The sequence below is a fragment of the Nothobranchius furzeri genome, chromosome 4 (genome assembly GCF_043380555.1).
Source record: "Nothobranchius furzeri strain GRZ-AD chromosome 4, NfurGRZ-RIMD1, whole genome shotgun sequence".
Lineage (NCBI taxonomy): Eukaryota > Metazoa > Chordata > Actinopteri > Cyprinodontiformes > Nothobranchiidae > Nothobranchius > Nothobranchius furzeri.
This window is the reverse complement of record NC_091744.1, coordinates 14,953,791-14,978,380: the sequence shown is the minus strand read 5'-3', so window position 1 is coordinate 14,978,380 and position 24,590 is coordinate 14,953,791. Positions and strand designations below refer to the sequence as shown.

General features: G+C 42.9%; 1 protein-coding gene across 1 annotated transcript in view; it reads left to right on the top strand.

Moving 5' to 3' along the window:
* Positions 1–24,590, top strand: part of myo15ab (myosin XVAb) — a 103,134-nt gene that overhangs the window by 26,406 nt on the left and 52,138 nt on the right. Inside the window, exons 5-27 of the mRNA XM_070550631.1 lie at positions 916–1,047; positions 1,151–3,694; positions 3,865–6,246; positions 6,354–6,473; positions 6,595–6,912; positions 7,128–7,325; positions 7,466–7,707; positions 7,894–8,287; positions 8,589–8,671; positions 8,910–8,973; positions 9,091–9,200; positions 10,047–10,121; positions 10,856–10,946; positions 11,059–11,064; positions 11,145–11,248; positions 11,643–11,706; positions 12,029–12,142; positions 20,521–20,682; positions 20,798–20,911; positions 21,029–21,087; positions 21,436–21,559; positions 21,645–21,740; positions 23,976–24,107. Of these exons, the coding sequence (XP_070406732.1) occupies positions 1,208–3,694; positions 3,865–6,246; positions 6,354–6,473; positions 6,595–6,912; positions 7,128–7,325; positions 7,466–7,707; positions 7,894–8,287; positions 8,589–8,671; positions 8,910–8,973; positions 9,091–9,200; positions 10,047–10,121; positions 10,856–10,946; positions 11,059–11,064; positions 11,145–11,248; positions 11,643–11,706; positions 12,029–12,142; positions 20,521–20,682; positions 20,798–20,911; positions 21,029–21,087; positions 21,436–21,559; positions 21,645–21,740; positions 23,976–24,107 (7,539 nt within the window). The 5' untranslated portion in view covers positions 916–1,047; positions 1,151–1,207. The remainder of the gene's footprint in view (positions 1–915; positions 1,048–1,150; positions 3,695–3,864; positions 6,247–6,353; positions 6,474–6,594; positions 6,913–7,127; positions 7,326–7,465; positions 7,708–7,893; positions 8,288–8,588; positions 8,672–8,909; positions 8,974–9,090; positions 9,201–10,046; positions 10,122–10,855; positions 10,947–11,058; positions 11,065–11,144; positions 11,249–11,642; positions 11,707–12,028; positions 12,143–20,520; positions 20,683–20,797; positions 20,912–21,028; positions 21,088–21,435; positions 21,560–21,644; positions 21,741–23,975; positions 24,108–24,590) is intronic.

The window sequence follows — 24,590 nt, the reverse complement described above, 5'->3', positions numbered from 1 at the left end:
ATGCCGAGAAGCGCTGTGTGTGAACATGACGCCGTGCTGAGTTTTGGAATGCCTCAAAAGATATAGTAGCTCACAGGAAAAAGAAAATTACAACCTTTAAACATTCGCCTACAATTTTTTTCTTTCTTTCTTTCTTTTTTAAATTTTTCTTGAACCTGGAGGGGATCTATGATCCGGACACAACAAATTTGAAAACTCCAGAACCAACCTGTGAATACAGACCTTTTTTTAGCCACTGTTTGGCACTGAAGTGAAGGTGATTGTGATGGAAAGCCGTCTTCAGGAAAGATTTTGGCAACACCATCCCTAAAAGTTGACACTGGATTCAAATCTACAGGAGAAATACCGACCCACAGACGGGGCAGAGCTTGAGCTGGAGTAACTGCACATTTTTCATGTTAAAAGGTTGAATCTGGTGTATTGCAGAAGCGCCTTAAGGATCTTACAGAATGGAAACGAGCCAAACCAACATATTTACTATCTGTTTCGTAATAGCTGTAGCTAGGTTATGTTTGACAAAGCTATTATTGGATTAGCAGACTCTGTTTCAACCTCTGACTCGTTCAGTCTACTGAAATAAAACTTTGTGTGCTTATGAGAATTATTATATTTATCAATAGTTACACTGTTCAGAGCAGTTATGTAATGTACATATTTCCTAGATGGAAGATTGAAACCTTACAGTAACTACTTCAAATGATATTTAAAACTGGAGCGTAAGGAAATACCAGATAGCAGTTATGAAGAGTAAGAAAATAGGAGTTAACAGTATTACTAAGGTTAATTTAATTCTAGTAAATAGCACTTGTTATAATTCCTGAATGAGTTGGTGACATTAATTATATTGTGAAATATTTTAAAGCTTGTGTGAAAATGTGTGTTGTTACTAACATTTAGTTATGCATTTCTGGATAGAAGCCTTCATGGGGATCAAATTTGAGCAGTGCAGAACTGCTTGGCCTAGGTGGACTTCTCCTCATACTGAACCATCCCATAGTTCCACTGGAAAGTTATACAGGCATATCTAACACAACAAATCTTTTAAAGGTTGGTTTGTGATCACTTTTGCTATAAATTAGATTTTACATCAACAGCAGTATTGTTACATTGCTGCTTTACAATTATGACGTGTTATTTCTTTTGTTCGAAGGTCAGCAGCATTGCCTCCTGCATAAGAGACATGGTGTTCGTCTAGCCATTTTACAAAATGCCAGGCAAGAAAGATGCAAAAAAGGACACCAAGAAGGGTGGTAAAGCTGAACCAGAGAAAAAAAAAGAAGAAGAAAAAAAAGGGAAAGATGACAAAAAGGGAGGAAAAGATGACAAGAAAGGTGGAAAGGATGACAAGAAAGCTGGTAAAGATGAAAAGAAAGGTGGAAAAGATGATAAGAAAGGGGGGAAGAAAGGAAAGGAGGAGACACCTAAGGGGAAAGATGATGGGAAAAAAGGAAAAGACAAAGGAAAAAGCAAGAAAGTGGAATCTGAGGAAGAAGAGGAAGAACCCCTAAGTGAAGAAGAGGAGTTCAGTGAGGAAGAGGATGAAGAAGACTCAGAGGATGACAGGAAAGGGCGTGGTCGAGGAGGTAAAGGGGCTAAAGGAAAAAAAGGTGGGAAATCTAGACGTGAGGAAGACTCTGAAGATTTTGATGAGGATGAGGATGATGAAGAAGAATATGATGAGGATGAAGACAATTATGGTAAATCCAAACATAAATCTAAAGATAAAGGAGGAAAATCTGATGCAGATGCTAAAAAGAAAAAAGGCAAAAGGAAAGAGGAAACTCCGCTGGCCCCTACAAAAGAGATACCAAAAAAAGGCTTGAAGAACATGTCCAGGATGTTTATGAAATTTTCTGGTTTCAAAAGGCGCAGAAACAGTGTAAAGAAGCTGAAAAGTACTTCACGTCTGTTCCTTGGATTGGGGAGAAGAAAGAGTCGAATAGCTAAGAAGAAACGCCGAAAATCTATGTTAAAAAATACCTCTCGTTTCATGATGAGGTTTAAGTCCAGCCAAAAGAAAAAGAAGGAGAAGGAGGCCAAAGAGAAGGCAGCTGCAAATGGTGGGAAAAAGCCAACGTACATGTTGCTTCGTCTGGGAGGAGGAGACTCAAGGAAGAAAGGCGGTTTCTTCAAAGGTTTATTTAAAAAAAAAGACAGCAAGGGACCTGCAGACGACTTCAAAAACAGCAGCTCGTTACTGGGTAAGGTTGCAGCGGTGACTAATTGGCTAACCAAACGCTTCCTGTCCCGCAAAACAGGAGAACATTCAGGACGCCATGGCTTTGGGGGTCGTAGAGGAAACAGAGGACAGTCCAGTTCCAGACGGCATCTCCATGGTTATTATAATGATGGCTATGATTTTGAGGAGGATGACTATGGACATGACCATAATGGTTATGCTTATGGAGAATATTATGATGATGATGGCTATGGTGGTTATGGAATTGAGGCAGAGCAGGCATATGCAAACCAGGGTCAATATGGTTACTACGATGAGACAGGGCGTTATCAAGATCAAAGGTACTATGATGAAGGGTTCTATGATCCAAATCTAGAATATTATGAAGATGAATCGTATGATCACAATAATCCTTACACTTCTGCTCAAGGTTATTATGATAACCAGGAAGCTAATTATTTTGGGTACCAACAACAACAAGCAATGTATGGTGATGAGGCTCTTGACTACTATGCACTAATGGGTGAGGGTCATATGTATAGAGGGGAGATAGATGGTTTTGTTGACCCTCAGGGTCAAGTGTATTATGATGAAAATGGCCAAGAACTTTACAATGGAGATGGTCAAATGGGTTACTCTGATATTGGACAATCAGGCTATTATGAAACCCCTTATCCAGCAACAATGGGAATGCACGGAGGATTTCCACCAGACATTCAGCTTGGCTATAGTGATGCTGGCATGCCCTATCAAGACCTAAGCTCTCAGCAAATAATTGGATTCCCACCTGGAAGTCAGCAGGTCCTTGGGTTTGGAGGGCAAGGATTTGATCAGCTAGAGGGCCTAAACGGAGGCCAATATGCTGGCATGATGAATCACCAAAGAGATGATACTGGTGGGATTCAGCAAGGGGACATTACATTTCGAGTTCCCAGACCTCAGGTGCGCCTATTTGGTAAAGAGCGTCTAGATGTTCCTTTGCCCCCTCCGCCTACCTTGCCACCTGATCCAGAATTTGAAAATATGTCAGAAATCCAGTATGAAGACCAGGTTCCTCTTGTACCATTTCAGACTGGAGACATGATGTTGCTACAGCAGCAAATGCCAATGCTACCACAACAACAAATGATGATGTCCTCTCAACCACAAATGCCCCCTCAACAACTGATCTCTCCACAACCTCAGATTGTGTCATCACCACAACAAATGATGTTTCAACAAGAACATATTTCACCCCAAATGATGTCATCAGAAGTGTTAACACAGCAGCATTTTATGCCTCAACAAGTGACTTCCCCCCAGCAGCAAATGACATTATCACAGCAACAAATTAACTCCTCTCCACAGCAAATGGTGTTTCAACAAGAAAACAGTGTGTCACCCCAAATGATGTCAGCAGAGATGTCAACACATCAGCAATTTATGCCCCAACAAGTGATGTTCCCGCAACAGCAGGTGATGTCAGAGCAGTTGTTGTTTCAACAACAGATGCCCCCACAAGCATTTCATCCACAGGTAAGTCTATTGTCATTTACTTTAATTTGGAGGGAATAATGTAGTATGTCTATGTTTTATTTGTCAGATGACACAAAATAATGGCATAATAGAAGTGGAGTAAAAAGAGTATCCAGGTATATTTTAAACTGAGGATATGTGGTATTGTATGTTTTTTGTTATGAATGCAGATTATGACAGACCCTATGATGATATCACAGCAACAAGGTTCCACACTCCCACCAATACCAACACCAACAGCCACGATCATCAAACAAGCAACCATGTCTCCCCTTCCCTCACGCCGGATACAACCTTCTCCAACTCCATCTCGTCGATCTGTCATAATGCCTTCCCCGCTAATGCAGCGGCATTCCCCTGTCCCCATGGTTCCGCCCGAGCCTGCTCCTATAATTGCACAGAGGCACGGCCCCTCTCCGCAACCATCTATGAGGCGTGGGTTCATTAATGCCCAAAGACCACCCTCTGTTATGTCTCGACAAATCTCACCTCCTGCCTCCCCTATGGCTTCCCCACTTGTTCATCGTAGAATGCAGCCTCAAAAGGCATTTTCTCCGCTTCCTCAAAGACCATCATCACCCCCCCACCCTCCCCGTGCCTCCATAATTCATCGTAGTCCTCCACCATCACCCAGAGCACCAGTAAGGCAACCTTCTCCACCTTCATCACCCAGACTATCAATGAGGATGCGAAGTCCCCAGCCATCACCCATTCCTGCCCGGAGTCCATTTAGAGAGCGACAGATGCAAGAATCACGTTCATCTCCCCTCTCCCCTTCTCATCAGTCACTTCCTCTCTCTCCAAGACTCACCCGAAGATCTTCTCCATCTCCACCTCCATCTCGTCGAAGTTTATCACCTGCAGGACCTCGTCCAGCTGCATCCTCTCCTACTCTTTCTCGACGCTCAACTCGATTGCTAAGAGACCCCACTCCATTGGCCAGGCCTAGGATGGGAGGAAATGTTCCTTTAGGTACTGTGAGGCCCTCCCCCATGGGTCTCAGGGGACGTCCAGTTCCCCCACCAACCCAGAATGTGCGTCCATTTCGTGCATCTTCTTTAAGAAGTAATAGGTCATCTGTTCTTACTATAGACTCATCCATCCACTCTTCACCTCGTCATTCTCCTCGTATGTTTCATCATGCTCCCCTTCAGAGGAGAGAATCTGGTCGAATTCCTCTTCGCCCTATAGCACGAGGGCGGCCACTTATGACCCGGCAGTCCACCAGAAGCATGCCCCCTGCCTCCCCACAGCTCTCCCTCAAACAGATGTCACACCACGCATCTCCACATCTCTCTCCTCAGCTACATCATCAGACTTATGAGCCTTATGTGCCAGAACAATCACATGAATTTGTTGTTCCATCATCTCCCATGTTATCTGGTTCCTTACAGAACCAGGGTCACATATTGAATATGCAAAACCAAGCTATTCAGGATGTGCACTATTCTCCCTTTATGCAGACACCAATGTCCCCTTATGAGCAGCCTTTGCCTTCTTCCACGGTACTGTCTGGAGCACTACAAAACCAGACTGTCAGAGATGCATCCTATGTGTCTCCACTTGAGAGGCCTCAGTCTCCTTATGCTGGATCTGTGCCCTCATCACCAATGCTTTCTGGAGCTCTGCAAAACCAGGCAATGAGAGATGCGTCCTATGTGTCTCCACTTCGGAGGCCTCAGTCTCCTTATGCTGGATCTGTACCCTCATCACCAATGCTTTCTGGAGCTCTGCAAAACCAGGCAATGAGAGATGCGTCCTATGTGTCTCCACTTCGGAGGCCTCAGTCTCCTTATGCTGGATCTGTACCCTCATCACCAATGCTTTCTGGAGCTCTGCAAAACCAGGCAATGAGAGATGCGTCCTATGTGTCTCCACTTCGGAGGCCTCAGTCTCCTTATGCTGGATCTGTACCCTCATCACCAATGCTATCCGGAGCTCTGCAAAACCAGGCAATGAGAGAAGCGTCATATGTGTCTCCACTTGAGAGGCCTCAGTCTCCTTATGCTGCATCTGTACCATCATCACCAATGCTATCCGGAGCAATGAGACGTGGTCAGGCAATAAGAGGTGTGGCTTCTTATAAAACTCCACAGTTACAGTCTCCATATGGACCAACGGTTGTCACACCATATGATTACATTTCTGAGCCTGGTCCAGCGCCACTGCTCCAAGATGCACTCATCAACAGAAATGATTTGCGAAATGTGTCTAATTTAAAATCTCCCATGATGCAACACCGCAGTGCTTATTCACCAAGTGGACCCCAGCTCCACAATGCTCTTCAGCAGAACCCAAACCTTCGCCAGGCATCTTATCATACACCAATGCAACTACAACGGTCCTCGCCTGGATTTCCACCACCCTCTTCACCAATGTTGGGAAGTGCCCTACAAAATCCTCAGTTGATGCAAGCATCGTATCGCCTACCAAATGGAGCTATGATCTCACCTTATGCAGATCCTCGTTCTTCCCCATTGCTTGGCCATGCACTACAAAACCAACAAGTTCGCAGCGCCTCATATATGATGCCAGATGGATCGATTATCAGGGTGTGTATAAAATATATTAATTGAAGCTGCTATGTATAATTCTCTACATTTTTATAATTATTTAAATTTTTACTCCTCAACACAACTCTCTTACTCTACACAAACAGGACCCGCGTGTACTTCAGAAGCCAATGTCACCTAATCTTTCTGGGGCTCTTCAAAACCAGTATCTCAGGGGTGCCTCATACACTCTTCCTGATGGCACCATTCTAGATCCCAGACAACAAGTAACCTACAACCTTTGGTTCCTTACTTAGCAGTTCATTTACTTTTTGTTATAGTTTTATCTTCAGCAATATTTATAAAAAAATGTTGTAGTTCAAACTAATTCATATTTTCCTCTTTCAGCAACCTATGTCCCCAAACCTTGCAAGGGCCCTAAACAACCCAGCTCTGCGTCAAGCTTCTTACTCTCTACCTGATGGTACAATTGTGATCGACTCCAAGACAGAAAAGTCCCCAAACCTTATGGCAGCACTTCAGAACCCTTACCTAAAGAGTGCCTCTTACACTCTACCAGATGGCACTATTATTATTGATCCACGAAAACCTGCTTCTCCAAACCTGTCCAATGCTCTTCAAAACTCCTCACTAATGAACACCTCTTTCACACTACCAGATGGGGTTCGAAATCCCAACACTCCTGTGTCACCAAATCTGGCAAAGGTTAACTATAAATATTCTTTTTTTTCTAATATTTCTTCTACTTAATTTAGATTTTACCTATTCACTATAACACAGCAAGGAAAATCTGAACAATTTTCTGACATAGTTTAGTTTTGCCACACTCAGAAATCCAATCTGCAGTTTTTTCTCTTTAGGAAAAAATTTTCTTAACATCTCACAGTTTTTGCTGTAAATGAAACCATTATGTTCCATAGGCTCTCAACAACCCAGCCTTGAAAGCAGCTTCATACACCCTTCCTGATGGAACTCTTATTGTGGACCCGAGGAAACCAAAAAACCCAAACTTGATCGCTGCTTTGCAAAATCCATATCTAAAGGATGTGTCCTACACCCTACCTGATGGAACCATCATTATTGACCCAAGGAAACCAGTTGGTCCTGACTTATCTAAAGTATGTGCTTAGTAAAATTGTTTCACTTAAAAACGCTTTAACTGACAAAACTTGTTTTGATTTACAAACAGTATTATTCACAAAGATTTCTGATGGATAGGATTCATAGTTTTTACTTGTTTATGTGCTACCACTTGCAGGCTCTTTTGAATCAGAACCTTCGTAAGGCATCATACCAACTCCCTGATGGTTCTCTGGTTCTTCCCGGTCAGAGGTCTTTACCCCCAAACTTGTCAGGTGCTCTCAGGAGAAACCAGGGGCTTCGTTCAGTTAATCTCTATCATTTATCGGAAAACTCAGTACTGTCTGGTGCACCAAAACCAACCAGTCCCAATGTTGCTTCTGCACTAAAGAATGAAGAACTACGTGGTGTCACGTACAGGTAAAAGGCTGGAAGTTTAATTAAACCTAGAAGCAAGGGAAATGAAAACAAACACAAGGCAAAAATGTGACTATTTTGCACAAGTCATTTTACAGACTACACAGAGATAAAACAAAACTTTAACAATGGTTAAGAGTTGAAAACAATGGCTAATATTCATTCTCCAAAATCTACCTTGCTCCACAGGCTGCCAGATGGCTCTCTTCTCACACGCCGGTTCCATAACCCAAAAGTGTCTGATGCCATCCAAAACCAGCAGCTTCGTTATGCTTCGTACACTGTGCCAATGGGGCTCCAGGGAGAAGACCATCGCTATGCTGTTATACCTCCTTATGGGCCACGATCTGGCCACTGGGCTAGGAATGTCCAAGGTGGAGGTGAAGGTGGAGAGGATGTTTGGGCAGCTGAGAGGATTTTGCCACATGGTACACTTCAGAATTTGTCAAAGTGGTCTATGTACAAAGAAGATGGGATGTTAGAGGGATACTTCCCAACTCCTCCAGTTGTGAGCAGACAGCATCAAAAGCTAGACTGGACTCCAGACAGAGATAGAGTCCCAGGTCAAAGCTGGTATGATAAGGTACCTACATTTATGAATTTATGTAGATGATCTACATCTGAAAAGAACTGGTTCCAGTTTTTAGCTAAATTTAAGCTTAGAACTTTAAAAACATTGATCTTGTTCTACAGATATTATATCCATGTATGTAACAATGAGTGAGAAACAGATTATTTCAGGAATATTTTTGGAAATTAGGGCATTTTTCTGTAGCTTTAACAAGACTACCAAAACTTCACCATATTGTAATTTAATCTAAGCATGGAATTAAAACGTATTCTTCCTTTTTTAGTTGGTCTAACGATGTAATGAATGTGTCCAGATCTTCTCTGTTTTAAGCATGCCCACAGCAGTCCACAGGGTGCAACGCTGGGCAGAGGGAATGGAAGACATGACGCGGCTGCCGTAAGCACCACTCACAAACACATATGATAAACTATTGCATCCAGTTCTGAAACTCGTTGTTTATTTTAGGGCATTTTCTTATAGTTTCACCAGTCAGATTTATTAAATACCACGTTTTTGCCATGTCAACATTTTTTAAGGACCTTGATTTGCATTAACAAGTAACTAACATTGGATATCAAAGTGATTGTCACACTGTGCTCAGTGGATTTATTTAATTTCCTCTGTTTAATTTCAGTGAGCTGAATGAGACCACAGTTCTGATGAATCTGAAGAAACGCTTTGATCACGAACTTGTATATGTATGCAGAATGTCTAATATGCAAATTAAGTGTCTAATATAATCAAGTGTCGCAGACACTGCCAGCTCTGTGAATTAATTTAGTTTCCCTGTTCTCCTCCACATTTTGCTTCCTTAGACATACATTGGCAGTATCCTTGTGTCTGTGAACCCTTACAAGTTGCTCAACATTTACGGCACGGACATGGTGCTGCAGTACGAAGGCCACGGTCTAAGTGACAATCCTCCGTAAGACCTTGGAGTGTGATTGCTTTTGTGTTTGGATGTGCCAAATTTGTTTAATCCCACACTTTTTACTTCAAGTAATCTTTTAACGTTTGTTGCTCAGTTTGATGCAATAACCCTGTTTTTATGTATGCATTTTGTTAAAGAAGGACGCAGAATAAGTAGAAGCAGAGTTTTAAAAAACTACTACGCATATTTGCACGCAGCAATATTTTTGTTTGAAGGGCTGGAACGTACTTGCTTCCTTCACAGTTAAGTGTAATTTGCATTTAGAAGCATCTGAAATTAACGTGACACGTTCTCAACATGCAAGTAGCCATTAGGTGGAGTTGACAAACAGAGTGAGACATCATGATTGTCATGCCGTCTCTGATTTATAGGTCTTGCTTTTCTACAATACAGCTACTGTCTTTTTTCTGTTGTGTTCCATAAATCAACCAGCTGCTGATCGCTCCTGTTGTTGCCATGTTTGTGTACCCTACAAATCTGGCCCTCTATCTGATCTGAGTTCTATACTCTTCCCCCTAGTGGAACCTTCCTGTACTATGTGCAGTGCAGCAGAAAGTTTGTGAGCAAGACACAACAGCCTGCCGCCTTTGTCAACACAGGGTTAAAAAGCAAGAATATTCCCAGCCTAAGCTGTGTTCATAGACTCTGCATTATGGATAGTACGGGTGTAAATGTGTTCATTCTGTTAGTGACAGACTACTATTACACCAGTGTTGGGTGGTGGCAAAGGGAAGACTACAGTGATTGATTCAACTACAATGTCTTTAGCAAACAGGAAACACACGTGATTGGTGTGCCAATTTTTTTTAAATTAAAAAATAACTTTACATTGTTTTGCAGTCATCTCTTTGCCATTGCTAATCTCTCATACACAACCATGATGGATGCCAAAAAGGACCAGTGTATTGTGATCAGGTATGAAATGCTGTTGTGACTTTTTTAAAGCCATGTTGTGCAACATTTTCATATTTTTAAATCGTTTTCTTGAGCCAGTATGTGCTAAAATGACCATTTACAAGGTTAATGAAATGTCACTCAGACCCCCACCGCTTTTCTATTTCAGAGAGTCGGTCTGGTCTGGTCATGTTTTAGATCATGCAAGTAGCTTAATTGTTTGATTTGGTGATGCATCGCTTCTGTACACTAATGAAGGCTGGGGAGACATATCAGCTGATAGCTTAAGGTTAAAAAGACGAACGCACAGCGAGGAGATACGTTTCGCTTTTGGTTTTACTAAACGGACACTAGGGGGTGCTAAAAGCCAGTAAAACTGCTAAGTGTGCTCTTTAACGGGACTTGGTTGCATTTTTGTTACCATATTGATCATTTAGTTCATTTTTAATAATTGTTAAGTAAGTAAGTGGTTATAAGTAATGGTTTTTAAAGTCTACGTGTAGCCTTCACACACCTGCACTTTCAATCTAATTAACTTGCCGAAAAAGTGACCAAATTCCTAATGTACCTTACAGATGGTCTTGACTAATATTATTCTCATAAAAAATAATTGTGTGTTGATTTTGCAAAAATTCTTGATAGATTAATGAAAATGGTATGATGTGAACACCATAATTTATTGAACCATTGTTGACAACTTGTATTAAGAAATGTTATGTGCTGTAAAAAAATTGCTCATATATTTGTTATTCAAGTGGAGAAAGTGGGTCAGGAAAGACTGAAGCCACTAAACTGATCCTGCGTTACCTGACAGCCATACACCACAAGCGTAACGTCACACAACAGGTAGGTATCCAGTGACTTTACCTGTAAACCTATATACAAACTGAACTTTAAACCATGGTGGTGTAAAAGCTTGTCTCCTCTTTTCTTCCATGTGTGTGACATCATCTTTCAGATTCAGGTAAAGTGTTTTACTCTCTCCAAAAGCAGGATTTTTGTTGCTGGTAACCATGGTAGCATTTCTTTGTGATGATTGTTCAGATCCTAGAGGCTACACCCTTGCTAGAGTCTTTTGGAAATGCCAAAACAGTGCGCAACGACAACTCTTCACGCTTTGGCAAATACACGCAGCTCTATATGGATGAGTGAGTAGGAACAACATCTAATAATGTTTGATGATGTTTATGACAAAGGAAGCAAAAGCTGCAGCAGTTCCAGGTTTTCAGAGCTTATAAATCGTAAATAAAAATATTTAGTGTTTAATGGTTTTAATGAATATACTTTCAGCAAATCAAAATCTGTCATTTGAAATTGCTTCTCTCACAGCTTCAGGTAGCCGTTTTAATGTAGTGTAATTCCATATGGAAGCCTTTATGTTGGCTCAACAAGTCACAGGGTGGACTAGTTGTAAAATAAGCTAACATGTCCCAGTAACACAGCTAGATCAGATGATGGGCCTCTGTTATGCAGAGCTGAATACATTACACATGTATGGCATGTTACTTAACTCATTGTCTACATGTGTGTTTCATTCACTAGGGGTGTAATCAGCGGTGCCATAACGTCTCAATACCTGCTGGAGAAGTCCCGCATTGTCTTTCAGGTAAAAACCACAAGAACATACACACAGCAGGCCAGGTGGAGTCTTCTTACAAGTGACTCATAGTGAGAAAGAGGATACTGTAGTCGAGACCCAAAGCTTTAAGCATGCTGTTAGCTAATTCTGCTAGTTTGACCAATTTGGTGACTTTCCATCCAGCCATCAATGCCATTTATGTTTGCCTTTTTGTCATCTTTGTTGGTTAATCAACTGTTTCTTCTATATAAGATCAGAATTTCCTCTTTTTTGTTTGCATCTGTGTCAGTAACTGTCTATATGACTGAGTTTTTCATGTATTTGTGTCTGTGTGTGTTTTTCTCCACAGGCCAAATCAGAGAGGAACTACCATATCTTCTATGAGATGTTGGCAGGTCTTCCACCTAATGAGAAACGCTCGCTGTATCTGCAGGAAGCTGAGACTTACTACTATCTAAATCAGGTACACACACACACACACACACACACACACACACACACACACACACACACACACACACACATCACTTGGGAAGATTTAGGTTTCAAAGTTCCTTCCAGGCAGGTTGGAAAACAGATAAAGTACACTGCTTTTGCTGATAACCGTACATATTATTAGCTTATCAGATAGCATTTGTGCTGCCTGTTTATCAAAAAAATCATAATTCTTTGAATTTTTACATATCGCACTTTTACTTGCACTCTTGACTTTTTTGAGAGATAACTATGTATTTGTGCAGAGTAGGCTCAAATTAATCACATTATCCTCATCAGAAGAGTCATACCAAATAAAGATTGGCTTCTAAATTATCCACAATGTCACAAATCTTTGGTGACCTCAACTCAAGTTTGAACACAGCTATCTGCATAGTGAAATTGTGTCATTCAAGGAAAACTGAATTGTGTTGCCCCTCTCTTTTCAAAATTGAGTTTAACAGCATAACTGTAAGTGGATTTGTGACACATCCATCATGTCTGTTTACTTGTTGTGTTCTGGTTGCACAAATGTCAAACAGAAGCTGCGGCTCCTGTGGGATTGCCGTTGAATTTGGTTTGTGCGTTTGTGTATTCCTCAGAATGCGGCTTAATGACTTTATGGGTTCTACGATGATTCATTTGGGGTTTTCATTAACTCACATTTTCATTACGTTCAAAACTTTGGTTCTTGATTGAATATAAATGAATGTATTAAATGTAGCTGAACTTTGCAGTTTGTGCCTGACTTTGAGAATGAAAAATGTTGCTTTTTTTGCTCTCATAATAAGAAATATCCCATAAATCCAACAGTTTCAACTTTAACTCTTTCCATCAGGTTACTGTTTAAGTCACAATGATAAAAGTACGATTGTGCGTGTATAAAATAATGTACCATATGTTTAGCAACCTACAACATAAGTACATTTGGCCCAAGAAACAATTTGTTTTACTAAAATACTTTTTGATGTTGACTGTTGTTATTGGCTAATGTTTTTATATGCTGAAACCTACCGTAATTTCTGGACTATAGAGCGCACCTCAATATAAGCCGCACCATCAAAAAAAAAAGGTTTTCTACACACACATGTCGCTCTCAAATACAAGCCGCGGCGCAACAGCCACATGCAGGTCTCCGGCGCATATACGGCCATAACATAAGAAAATTAGACAGAAAGACGCTACACGGAGGTTTTCCGTCGTTGTTTTAATTCAACAAAAGCAATTTTAAACACGGGTGAACATGCCTGCAAGTTTAGAAAAGAAAACAGCACTGATAGCATTCATATTTCTGGATGGTTATACAATCAAAACAGCACTGACATGTTATTGCCGGTCATTTGCATGTTTAGAAGAAAAGAACAGCGCTGACACAGCATTAATAAGCCCTGGATGATTAGAAAATAAAAACTGCACACAAAACATGCCTGGTTAGTAAATAAAACACACTTGCCTACCAGAAGAAGTCATTCGCTCTCATCTTCCTCCTGCGCACTAAAGCCATTAAAGTCCTCTTCTTCAGTGTCGGAGTTGAACAGCCTCAGAAGAGCTTCGTCACATTCCTTTTATGTGGCGATGTCAGTGTCGCTGTCCGTGTTGCTGTCATCATCCCCGGGTGAAGCTGGCTTGAATGAGTTCTTCCCGCTGCCGTCTCCAGCGCCGAACCATGGATTCATTCATGCCAAGCTTACGTGCGGCAGCACTGTTTCCCTCCTTTACTGCCAGATCGATGGCCTTCAACTTAAATGTGGCATCATATGAATTCATACATGTAGTTACCATGATGAGGAGGTATGGATTTGAAAAAAATTATTCGTCGTGCCGGCTACTTGCATGTGCTGAATCAAAATGAGCACTTCCATGTTGTCGTTCTTTTATAAAACACAGAAACGGTTTTGTTACCTGTTATTGACGCTACAGTTTCGCCGACGGCTGCCGGCTTCTTCAGGCTGACGCTGATGGTGGCGCGTCACTTCCTTCTCCATTTATCCGTTTTACTGTTTCTGTGTTTTATAAAAGAACGACAACATGGAATTAGAAATAACGCACAGCAAGAACACACCTAAGATGTTCAAAATGAGCACTTTCTTCGATTTCCACTTTTGACTTCCACCTGTTTCACTTTCTGCTAAAGCGCCCCCTGCAGGTGAAGGAAAATCTTCAGTAAAGCCGCACCTCATTATAAGCCGCATGGTTCAAAGCGTGGGAAAAAAGTAGCGGCTTATAGTCTGGAAAATACGGTATACATATTTTTTGGTGACTTGTCTTTATTTTTACATCAAATCTAAACAAGCAAATTACTCACTGGATGTGCATAGTATTCAAATGATCTCTGCTAGCTATTCCAATTAAACATCGAACCAATTATTCAACTAAATAACTAGTTATGCATTTACTTACTTTACATCTGTCAGCTGACTATTAAAGGGGCCATGTTATGGTAAATTGACTGTATTTGATATAGGCAAGGCAAGGTAGCTTTATTTATATAGCACATTTCTTACACAGAGGCAATCCAGTGTGCTTTCCATTAGCAAGAATAGCAAGAACATTAAAATCAATATGACAGAAAATACTATTTAAAATTAAAAAGAAACAAAGGTAAAGTTAAAGCTGCTTTCTGGAGTTTTCCTCTTTCAGAAATTATGTATGATTTGTCAGAAATCTGTAAAAGTGATTATTTTATCATGTACTGTGATATAATATAAGCAATACGTCATTTTTATTTTTTTTGCTAAGCACGCCCCCTGCCCCGCAGAGCTCCGTGCAATAGGAAACTGAGCGCTGACCAGAACTAACCAATAGTGTTAGACTACCGCTTAGATGCTTCAAATTTAAGGAATACCTCGGCTGATGCAGAGTTGATGAACTTTTCACGGACAAGAAAGTCTCTAAAATATAAATATATGAAAACACAACATGACATGAGAATAATACTCATAAAACAATGTGTTTTAAATCTGTTTGTCGGCTACAGAAGCACATTTATAAACAGAAACATGAAGTTGCCATCTTAAAAAAAAAACAGAGGAACAGCGTTTTTGTGTGATACGCTTGTCAGCTGGTGCATTGGATAAGTGAAATACTCCAGAAGGAAGCTTTAAAGGGTGAGCTAAGGCATCTAGTTTTCTTTTCCTTAGAAGAGGCTCAACGGCATCAGTTTTCAGTGATTTAGGAAAAATGCCTGCCATTTGGGAGCATATAGCGCCTTCTAGGTTTCTGCAATATTTCAAGGCACTTTGCAACACAATCAGTCACTCACACACACATTTCAGCCCCTTTTAGAAGACACGCTATGCTAACAAATCAACGTTATACTGCTGTCACATTGTGTCTTGTGGCATATTACCGCGACAATCTGGCCACTTATAAATGACCTAAGGCTCCCTGATGCCGGCTCGATGTTGCGGCAAATTGGCAGCATTGTTTTCTAAAAGAGGCTTTACTTGATGGTGGTGATGAGCCTCACTATAGCCACTGCTGCCCTTGGGGTGCGCTGACATTTTTCTTAGGCTATAATAGTTCAATGGTTGATAAAAAAAAACATGCTCATGAATTTCTTTGCATAAAATCCATCTGAAATGAAACAGTTTCAGCAGTTTTATTCTTGACAGTTTCTGTTCTTTCCACAACATGCCATTTTCATGCTCTGTCACTTTAAAACAAAACAGCTGGAGCTCAGGCTGAGGAGCTCTGATATCCGGGAGGGGCTTGAAATAGAGCTGCTGCTCCTCCAGCAGCAGCCCTCTTACACATGGGAGGAGCTTATATTCTAATTTCCGCATTTGTAATCCATGACCTTTTGAATCGACTTGTTTTAGGCGCATGATTTCTAAAACTAAACATTGACAGAAAAAGAATGGACAGACTTTTCCATGTTTGGAGTGTTTATAGAGGCAGTACAGACCAACATGGCAGCACAAAAGGATGCTGAAGGTGAGTTTTGTCAGGTTTTGTGGCTGAGCTGAGGCGTAGCAGAGATGGGTTAGACAGAGCATGCAGCTTTACTCTGGGAACGGCGAGACAGCGCTCGGAGAGAGCCGAGACTGAGTAGCAGTTCCGGAAGGATAAGGAAGCTGGCTTACTGGTAGTAGACAGCGTGGATATATCCTTGTGTTGGGTTTGAGGGCTGGTAAGCCTGAGAACTCGATTCAAAGTCTGGTAGGAACGATGACTGAGTGATGAATGAACGCCGGTGCTTCCGTAAATAGGGTTGGCGTGATGACGTCGGCAAGCCACGTTGGTGGCGGGAATGTTGGAAAGTGGTGGAGAGAATGCTGGGAAGTGTAGTTAACCGGAGGAGTTCGTGACAGGACCCCCCCTCGAGGGACGGCCCCCGAAGTCCCAGGACGGTGGGCCCAGAAATCAGTCAGCAGGGAAGGGTCGACGAACGAGCGAGCGGGTTCCCAAGAGCGTTCCTCCGGGCCGTACCCCTCCCAGTCCACTAGGCACTGCCAACCACGACCCCAGCGGCGAGCGTCCAGAATCTTGCGGACCGTGTAAACACGATCCTCCTCCACACAGCGAGGCGGAGGCACCCGGGCCGGAGGAGGGTGGAGAGGCTGGAGCCTGATCTCCAGGGCATAGGGTTGATGAGGAGGTAGCCTGGTAGTGGGTTCCTTGGCGAAGACCTGAGTGAGGTTGTGGTATTGAGGAGGAACGAGCATCAGGTCTACGTCCTTGGGAGGAGTTGCTCCGGTCTGAGGTGTAGGGGAGCCACGGTGGTTCTGGCAACCCGCTCCCCCAGGCCAGGACCTTACTGGTGGACCAGGAGATGTGAGGCTCATGGCGGCAGAATCAGGAATGGCCCAGGATGAGAGGTGTAACCGGCGCCTGGATGACCAGGAAGTGAAGGGTCTCCAGGTGTTGGTCAATGGTCATGTGGAGATCCTGGGTTCGGTGGGTGAGAGGGTACGGCATGATTGGCCGGCCATCCACAGAGATCACAGGAATGGGTCGGTCGAGAGCAGTAAGGGGTATCTTGAGCTGGGTGACCAGTCCTTGGTCGATAAAACATTCAGCGGCCCCTGTGTCTAAAAGAGCCTCCAGTCTGGTCGGGCCTTGGTCCAGGTGGAGGCAGACCGGGAGAGTGGTGCGGTGCGGGACCGGAAAAGTGGAGACTCCAGGCGGGACAGCCCCTACTCCGACCCGGAGGGACCGTTTCCCGGTCTTTTTGGACATGTGCCACTGTGGTGACCCAAATCCCCACAGTACGCGTATCGTCCCTCCTGATAGCGCCGCGCCCATTCCTCAAGGGGGAGATGTCAGAGCTGCATCGGTTCCTCCGTCGGTTGGTGGCCCGGACGACGGGGTGACGTTCTGGTGTGGATGGGAGCCGACATGGTGCTCGGTCGGTTCAGGAGGCAGCGGTCCAACAGGAGGGCCAGATCCACCGCCAGGTCCAGGGAGGTTGGGGCTTCATGTCCGATCATGCACTCCCGGATTCGGGGGGACAACCCCTCCAGGTAAACGGCCTTTAGGGCGGCGTCATCCCACGTCAACCGAGAGGCTGTCGTCCGGAAGCGGGAGGTGTACTGAGCCATCGTCTGGGAGTCCTGGCAAAGCTGAAGCAGCCGGGTCTCGTCCGAGACCTCGCTGCTGGGATGAACGAATGTCTTTTGCATCTCCTTCACATAAGTCTCATAGTCATTGCAGGCAGGAGATTTCTAATTGTAAAGAGCCGCCACCCATTCACCGGCTCGACCTGTCAGCAGGGAGGTCAGCAGGACGACACGAGAACAGGAAGTGGGGTAGCGCGCTGGCTGGCACTCAAAAGTCATGGCTAGGACAGCCAGCATGCCCTCCGGGGACCCCCTGGTCCCATCCCACTTCTCTGGAAGGCTGAGGCGTGGTTCCATCGTCTCGGAAACAGCTGAGGTCTGTCGTTGCAGGGCAGTGGAAAGCTGTACCACCAGCTCGGTGAGAGCCTCGAGCTTCGTGGCTTGACGGTCAGCTACGGCAAGGAGCTGGTTCATTTCTGCCATTTGTTGGTCCACAGTTGTGCGTAGTTGAACCACTTCTGCCCGCAGATGAGTGAACCCCGCTGGGTCAACTTTAGACTCAGTCATCCTGTCAGGTTTTGTGGATGAGCTGAGGCGTAGCGGAGATGGTTTGTGGCGTAACTGTGTGACCCAGACGCAGAGTGGCTAGCGTTGGGTTAGACAGAGCATGCAGCTTTACTCTGGGAACGGCGAGACAGCGCTCGGAGAGAGCCGAGACTGAGTAGCAGTTCCGGAAGGATAAGGAAGCTGGCTTACTGGTAGTAGACAGCGTGGATAGATCCTTGTGTTGGGTTTGAGGGCTGGTAAGCCTGAGAACTCGATTTAAAGTCTAGTAGGAACGATGACTGAGTGATGAATGAACGCCGGGGCTTCCGTAAATAGGGTCGGCGTGATGACGTCGGCAAGCCACGTTGGTGGCGGGAATGTTGGGAAGTGGTGGCGAGAATGCTGGGAAGTGTAGTTAACAGGAGGAGTTCGTGACAAGTTTTTACTAATATTTTTGTTTTAACCCGTTGATGCATTAATTATGAAATCTTCAACCAAGATTTTTTAACAATTTTTTTCATTCGTCTTTAGGTGTGAATGAAACAAATTTCAACAAATATTTTTTGTAAAATTTTATAATTTAATTTATTAATAAAGATGTCATGATTTATGTGTTTAATGAATAAACAGGACTCTGCACCAGACAGACTGATCAACATAACATAGAAACGCATGACACATTTGCTCTCATCCAATCAGAACTTTTGTCTGTCGTAGGGCAGAATCTGGGCTGTTTACTTAAGTTGTCCAGTCCGGTTTACTAAGATTTATAAACAACTAAGGAATATAAAACAGGGCAACGCCATTTTAAAGTAAGTTCCATTTTAACCTCAGTTCTGTTCGATCTGAGTTCCAAAGGAGTTACATCTGAGAATCAACAGTTTCAACCAGCTCTCATCGTCATCGCTAAGAGAAGTGCAGCCTGGCCAGTGCACTTTCTACTTTAAGCTGAGAACTGTCAAGCTGGAAATTTCTGTCGTTTGAACAACAAGACGACGGTTCCTTCACAATAAAAGCTGAGCCCGCCGAGATCTGCTGCTACTGCTGGAGCTATCCGTAGACTGGTTTGTCGTGCTGCACCACTGTTTCATCAGCCCAGCACCAAGGGGGTTCTAGGACCTGACACTCCTGATCTGACCGCGGGAGACTCCATAGGTACGTAGTCACGGCACAAGATGGCGGCTCATGTCATAAGCTTCTGAAGCCTCGTGGTCCGTAGTCATAACATCAGACAACCAGATCCACCTACGGCAGCCTAGAGATTCTGAACACACACACACACACACACACACACACACACACACACACACACACACACACACACGCACCAACACTATAACATTCAAATCCATATGCATCCATCATTGAGTTAGTCCTGGTAGATTGTTTGAATTCTTAATTATAGAAATTAAAGATTCTTAAACGATCCCAACTCTCTCTTTTCTTGTCTCTCAGTCAATACAAAGTGTTTAAGTAAACTCCCTGATGATAAAAACAACCCCTTCTGATTATAATATCTGGATCTAATTACAGTGTAAAAATATATACACTATTTTCCACTACAATGTCCACCTCAGTGGACAGCGTGCATTCTGAGCATGAAATATGTTGGCTTGGCTTGCTGAAGTCCAAATGGAGGGGCTCAGATGCAATAAAGTCTTCAACAGCTGTGCTTAATAGCAAAAACAAATAAATAACAATTTTGAGTAGCTGTCCACTGTAGTGACCATTATGCATCAAAGGGTTAAGTTCTTTCAAGTGAAAACTATCTTCTACAAACACTCACTAACATTGCTAAGCTGAGTCCAATTCTATTATGCTCTGAACCTGTTATCCACACCTTCATCTCCTCACGCTTAGACTATGGCAACTCACTTTTCACTTGTCTGAGCAAAATCTTGGTTCAAAGATTACTGTATTCACCTACAAAACTGTGAAAAATCCTAGGATTAATATTTTTCTTTTACTTTCAGTATAACAGCTTGAATTTACCATTCAGTATTCAAATGCATTTGACTAGTTTGAGCCCATCACATCATCCATCATTTATCTTTTGTTTCCTATTTCTATTTCCTCAGCTATACTGACTGGCGTAAACTAGGCTCTGGATTGTTTCAAGATATTAAATGCAGCTTTGAAATATTAGTGTTCGTGTCATCATTAAGAGAGTTACCCAATACCTAGAGATGGAAATCATCTAGTAAACACACGGATGAGTTGGCATCAAGGGAGAGAGTGGCTGATAAACTCTGTTAATCAGACTCTGAGTAGATGAGTCAATGATGTTTTTGGTAATAACAGCACATGTATATGCTTGCAGGGAGGTGACTGCACCATAGTGGGGAAGGATGATGGGGGGGACTTCAGACGTTTACTGAATGCCATGGACATCCTGTGTTTCACCCCAGAGGAGCTAAACAGCATTTACAGCCTTCTGTCCTCTGTGCTTCACCTGGGGAACGTCTACTTCCAGCCACATCAGGTTTCTTCTTCAGTCACAGTCACGTTGACATAAATGCACTCTTAAATTTATTCAGTGTTCCAGCTGAATGATAATGATGAAAGAAACAGGTGATAATGGATGTGTGCCCCTGCAGGCTGAGGGCCAGGAGGCTGCATCGGTGGTGAGTGCTCATGAGCTCAGGGTGGTAGCAGAGCTTCTGCAGGTCTCACCTGAGAGCTTGCAAAAATCTGTCACCTACAAAATGACAGTGAGTAGTCATCCCATTGCATATAAACCTGACACATCTCACTCCTTTAGGATTATTTCCACAGTAATAAATGTGTTGTCAGATAAAGGATGCGTTTGACACCCTCCCTCCCTTCAGGATGCAGTGATGGAAAAGATCTACACTCCACTGACTGTGGAGAGCGCTTTGGATGCCAGGTGAGTGATTGTGGAAAAGGCTCAGTAAACACCTATTTCCTCCTTTTGAACATCTAGCAACAGAAGCCACCCTGGCTGTATTGTGTAAGCCCCTTAAATGTGTTCAATCTCCTTTTTAACCCTTTCTGGTTGGAAAGAGAAACATGCCAGCAGACTACGGGGGGGGGGGGGGGGGGGGGGGGGGGGGGGGGGCAAAGAGTCTTTGATGTTCCTTTCCAATCTTTGGTAGAGGCAACGTGAGGACAGAGGACGTCAGGGCATGAAGGGAGATTTTTCAGATGTCTTCTGTTTCCATAGGAACTGGGTTTTCTGTTTCCATAGAAACATTATTGTGTGTGTTTCTCATAGAGATGCTGTTGCCAAGATCCTGTACTCACTGCTGTTCGGCTGGCTGACGGAGCGCATCAACGGACGCGTGTACCCTCGCAATGAAGCCCTTTCCATCTCTGTGTTGGACATATATGGATTTGAGGTCACACTACAAAGAAATCGTTGGTGTTACTGTGGCATTGTCTAAAATCTCCCATCCACAAATGTCTTCTCTTGCCACCCTTCAGGAGCTACAAGTGAACAGTTATGAGCAACTGTGCATCAACTATGCAAATGAAACTTTGCAGTTCTACTTTAACCGAGTCATCTTTCAGGAGGAGCAGGTCAGAAAAGACAAATTAGGGTTCTCATGCTTATAGGTAACGCTACCCTACACAATGAGTCAAAAATTTGGACTGTTACATGTATATGTAGACTAAAGGTAACTGACGTTTAGACGAAAGGAAATTAACTGACTAGGGATGTGTATTGGGGAAATTCTGGCGATACAATACGTATCACAATGCAGGGGAGACAGTACGATATGTTGCGACACATTCAGCCAGACGATATTAGCAAGATTTTTAGACGGAATCTATTTTAAGAAAATGCAATAAACAGTCCAAACTGATGCATAACGTGTTTAACATGACGCATCTGAACCATAATAGAGGGATTTGTGTTTCAATTAAAGGTAACAAAGCCCATTGCACACTGCTGCCAACTAGTGGTCAGTGTTTGAATTGCACCAAAACTAAAAAAGAACACACAAAGGTCTGCATGTAAATTCTTCCAAAAATTGGAGACACAGCTTTTAAATATCGATATAATATTGCAGGGAAATATATCACGATATATTGTCATATCAATATTTTCTTACACCCCTACTAACAAACTTTTTTGATGACTTTTAAAGCGGAGGTTCTCTGAGTTTCACTTGAAGGGTTCTACCCTTATTTCCTGCATTAGCCACCAAAAATATAAACGGGGAAATGCTCAAATTTGAAAAAGCCACTCGCATCTAAGTAACACTGAAAATTTGCATTCATGGACTCATCTAAATGGTAAATGGTAAATGGCCTGTATTTGATATAGTGCCTTCTAGAGTTCTTGAAACCCCCCAAGGCATTTTACAACACAATCAGTCATTCACCCATTCACACACACATTCACACACTGGTGGGGATGAGCTACAATGTAGCCACAGCTGCCCTGGGGTGCACTGACAGAGGCGAGGCTGCCGAGCACTGGCGCCACCGGTCCCTCCGACCACCACCAGCAGGCAACGTGGGTTAAGTGTCTTGCCCAAGGACACAACGACAGCGACAGACTGAGCGGGGCTCGAACCTGCAACCTTCCGATTACAGGGCGAGCACTTAACTCCTGTGCCACCGTCGCCCCATCTAGGCCTGCAACAAGGAATGCTGTTGTTGGTTTAGCGTCGGAGAGAACAGAGCATGTCTCAGCTAGTGTAAGCTAACCGTTAGCATCCGCAACTCCAAAACATGGCAGAACTCCTTCAGGTTTGCGTTATTTCAATCAATCAATCAATCAACCAATCATCAATCAATCAATCAATCAATCAGTCAGTCAATCAACATTGTTTATTTGGTTATTTTAAAGATAAGAAAAGGAAAAAATACGCAATAATACAAGGATTACAAGTAGAATAACCAAAAGGTGTAAGCTGAAGCCTAGTGTCAGACTCGAAGACTGGGTTTGGGAGTAAGAGCTTTTATTACAGACTGCTGACTGAAAGCGGTGCTGGAAATGCTGAAGGTTGGATGAGGTCTGAGTAGGAAAGGTGGAGGTTAAGCTGTATTAGCTTCCGAATACTCTGATCATGGATCACGGTGGAACGATGACTGAGTGAAGAGCCGGTGTGGCGTCTTCCATATATAGACATGGATTGACGCAGGTGCAACGTGGAGGGAATCCCCGCGAGGGGCATGCTGGGTAATGTGGTCCAAGACGGAAGCCGGTCAGCTGGGAGAGCCCGGCCTGGGGGCTTAGACTCTGACACCTAGCTTTTTATGCCTACCCTATTTACAAAATCAATTTTATACATAGAATTCAAGGGACAAATGAATTCAAAAATTAAACAATTACATTTACAATAATAATAATAATTAATGACAACAAAAATAAATCAGCAAAAATAATTACTAATAAAATACAGTCAAAATATAAAAAATAATAAAAATACCCATCAAAGATAAAACATCAAAGTTGTATTTTTTCCACAAGAAAGAAGAGTGAAATGAAGCAGCAAAACGTTTTCTTGCTTTTAGCCAATCAGAGGCAAGATATCCACATATAATGAATATTAATGAGTAAGACTGCAAATTCTGTATATTCTGCCCCACCACTCCTCCAACTAACTTCTACTTCCTGAAACAGCAGCGCCAGAGGTTTTTGTTCCCACAGAAAAAACTCACAAGGCATTCATTCCCACTACACCACAGCAGATTTATTGAAGTAATAGGAGTATGTCCACTTTAAAGTTGAATCCTTGACAAATTAATCAGTCTTCCAGTTATGAGCTAACTTGGCAGGTATTTCCTAATTTTGCTCTGCAGGAGGAGTACATGCGAGAGCAGATTGGATGGCAGCCACAACCCTTCAACAACAATCAGGCGTGTTTGGACCTCATTTCTGCAAAGCCTCATGGGATACTACGCATACTGGATGACCAGTGTGGCTTCCCCCAGGTAAACCCTCTGCTGTAATACACAGATAATGTAGATGTGAGCAAACTCTAAATCAATGCATGAGCATGTGACACAAAAAAGACAAAAGCTCCTTTTACATCATCACCTTGTTATAAATATTTTCCACCAGGACTCAATGGTTCAACTCTCAGAGGCAAGTGCACGCGCAACACTTGTGTGTTTTAAATTAACTTAAGATTTAATGAAGCAAAACTTTTGAGAACCTAAATAATTTCATTGTGCTTTGCAGAATGAGTAACTTTCGTTAATAACATACTGAAATAGTCCGTGCCTCATTTTTCTTTTAAAGAGATGGAGTTTTAAAAAGAAAGTGGATCTCCATGATCCGTGGGACTTTAGTGCAGTCGGCTCAGATCAATAAAATACTATTATACACGCTGACTTAATTGTCTCGACCTGCTGCTGTCATCATTGCCATACAGAAGCAGACAACTCAGCTCATATTGAGATAAATGTGTTACA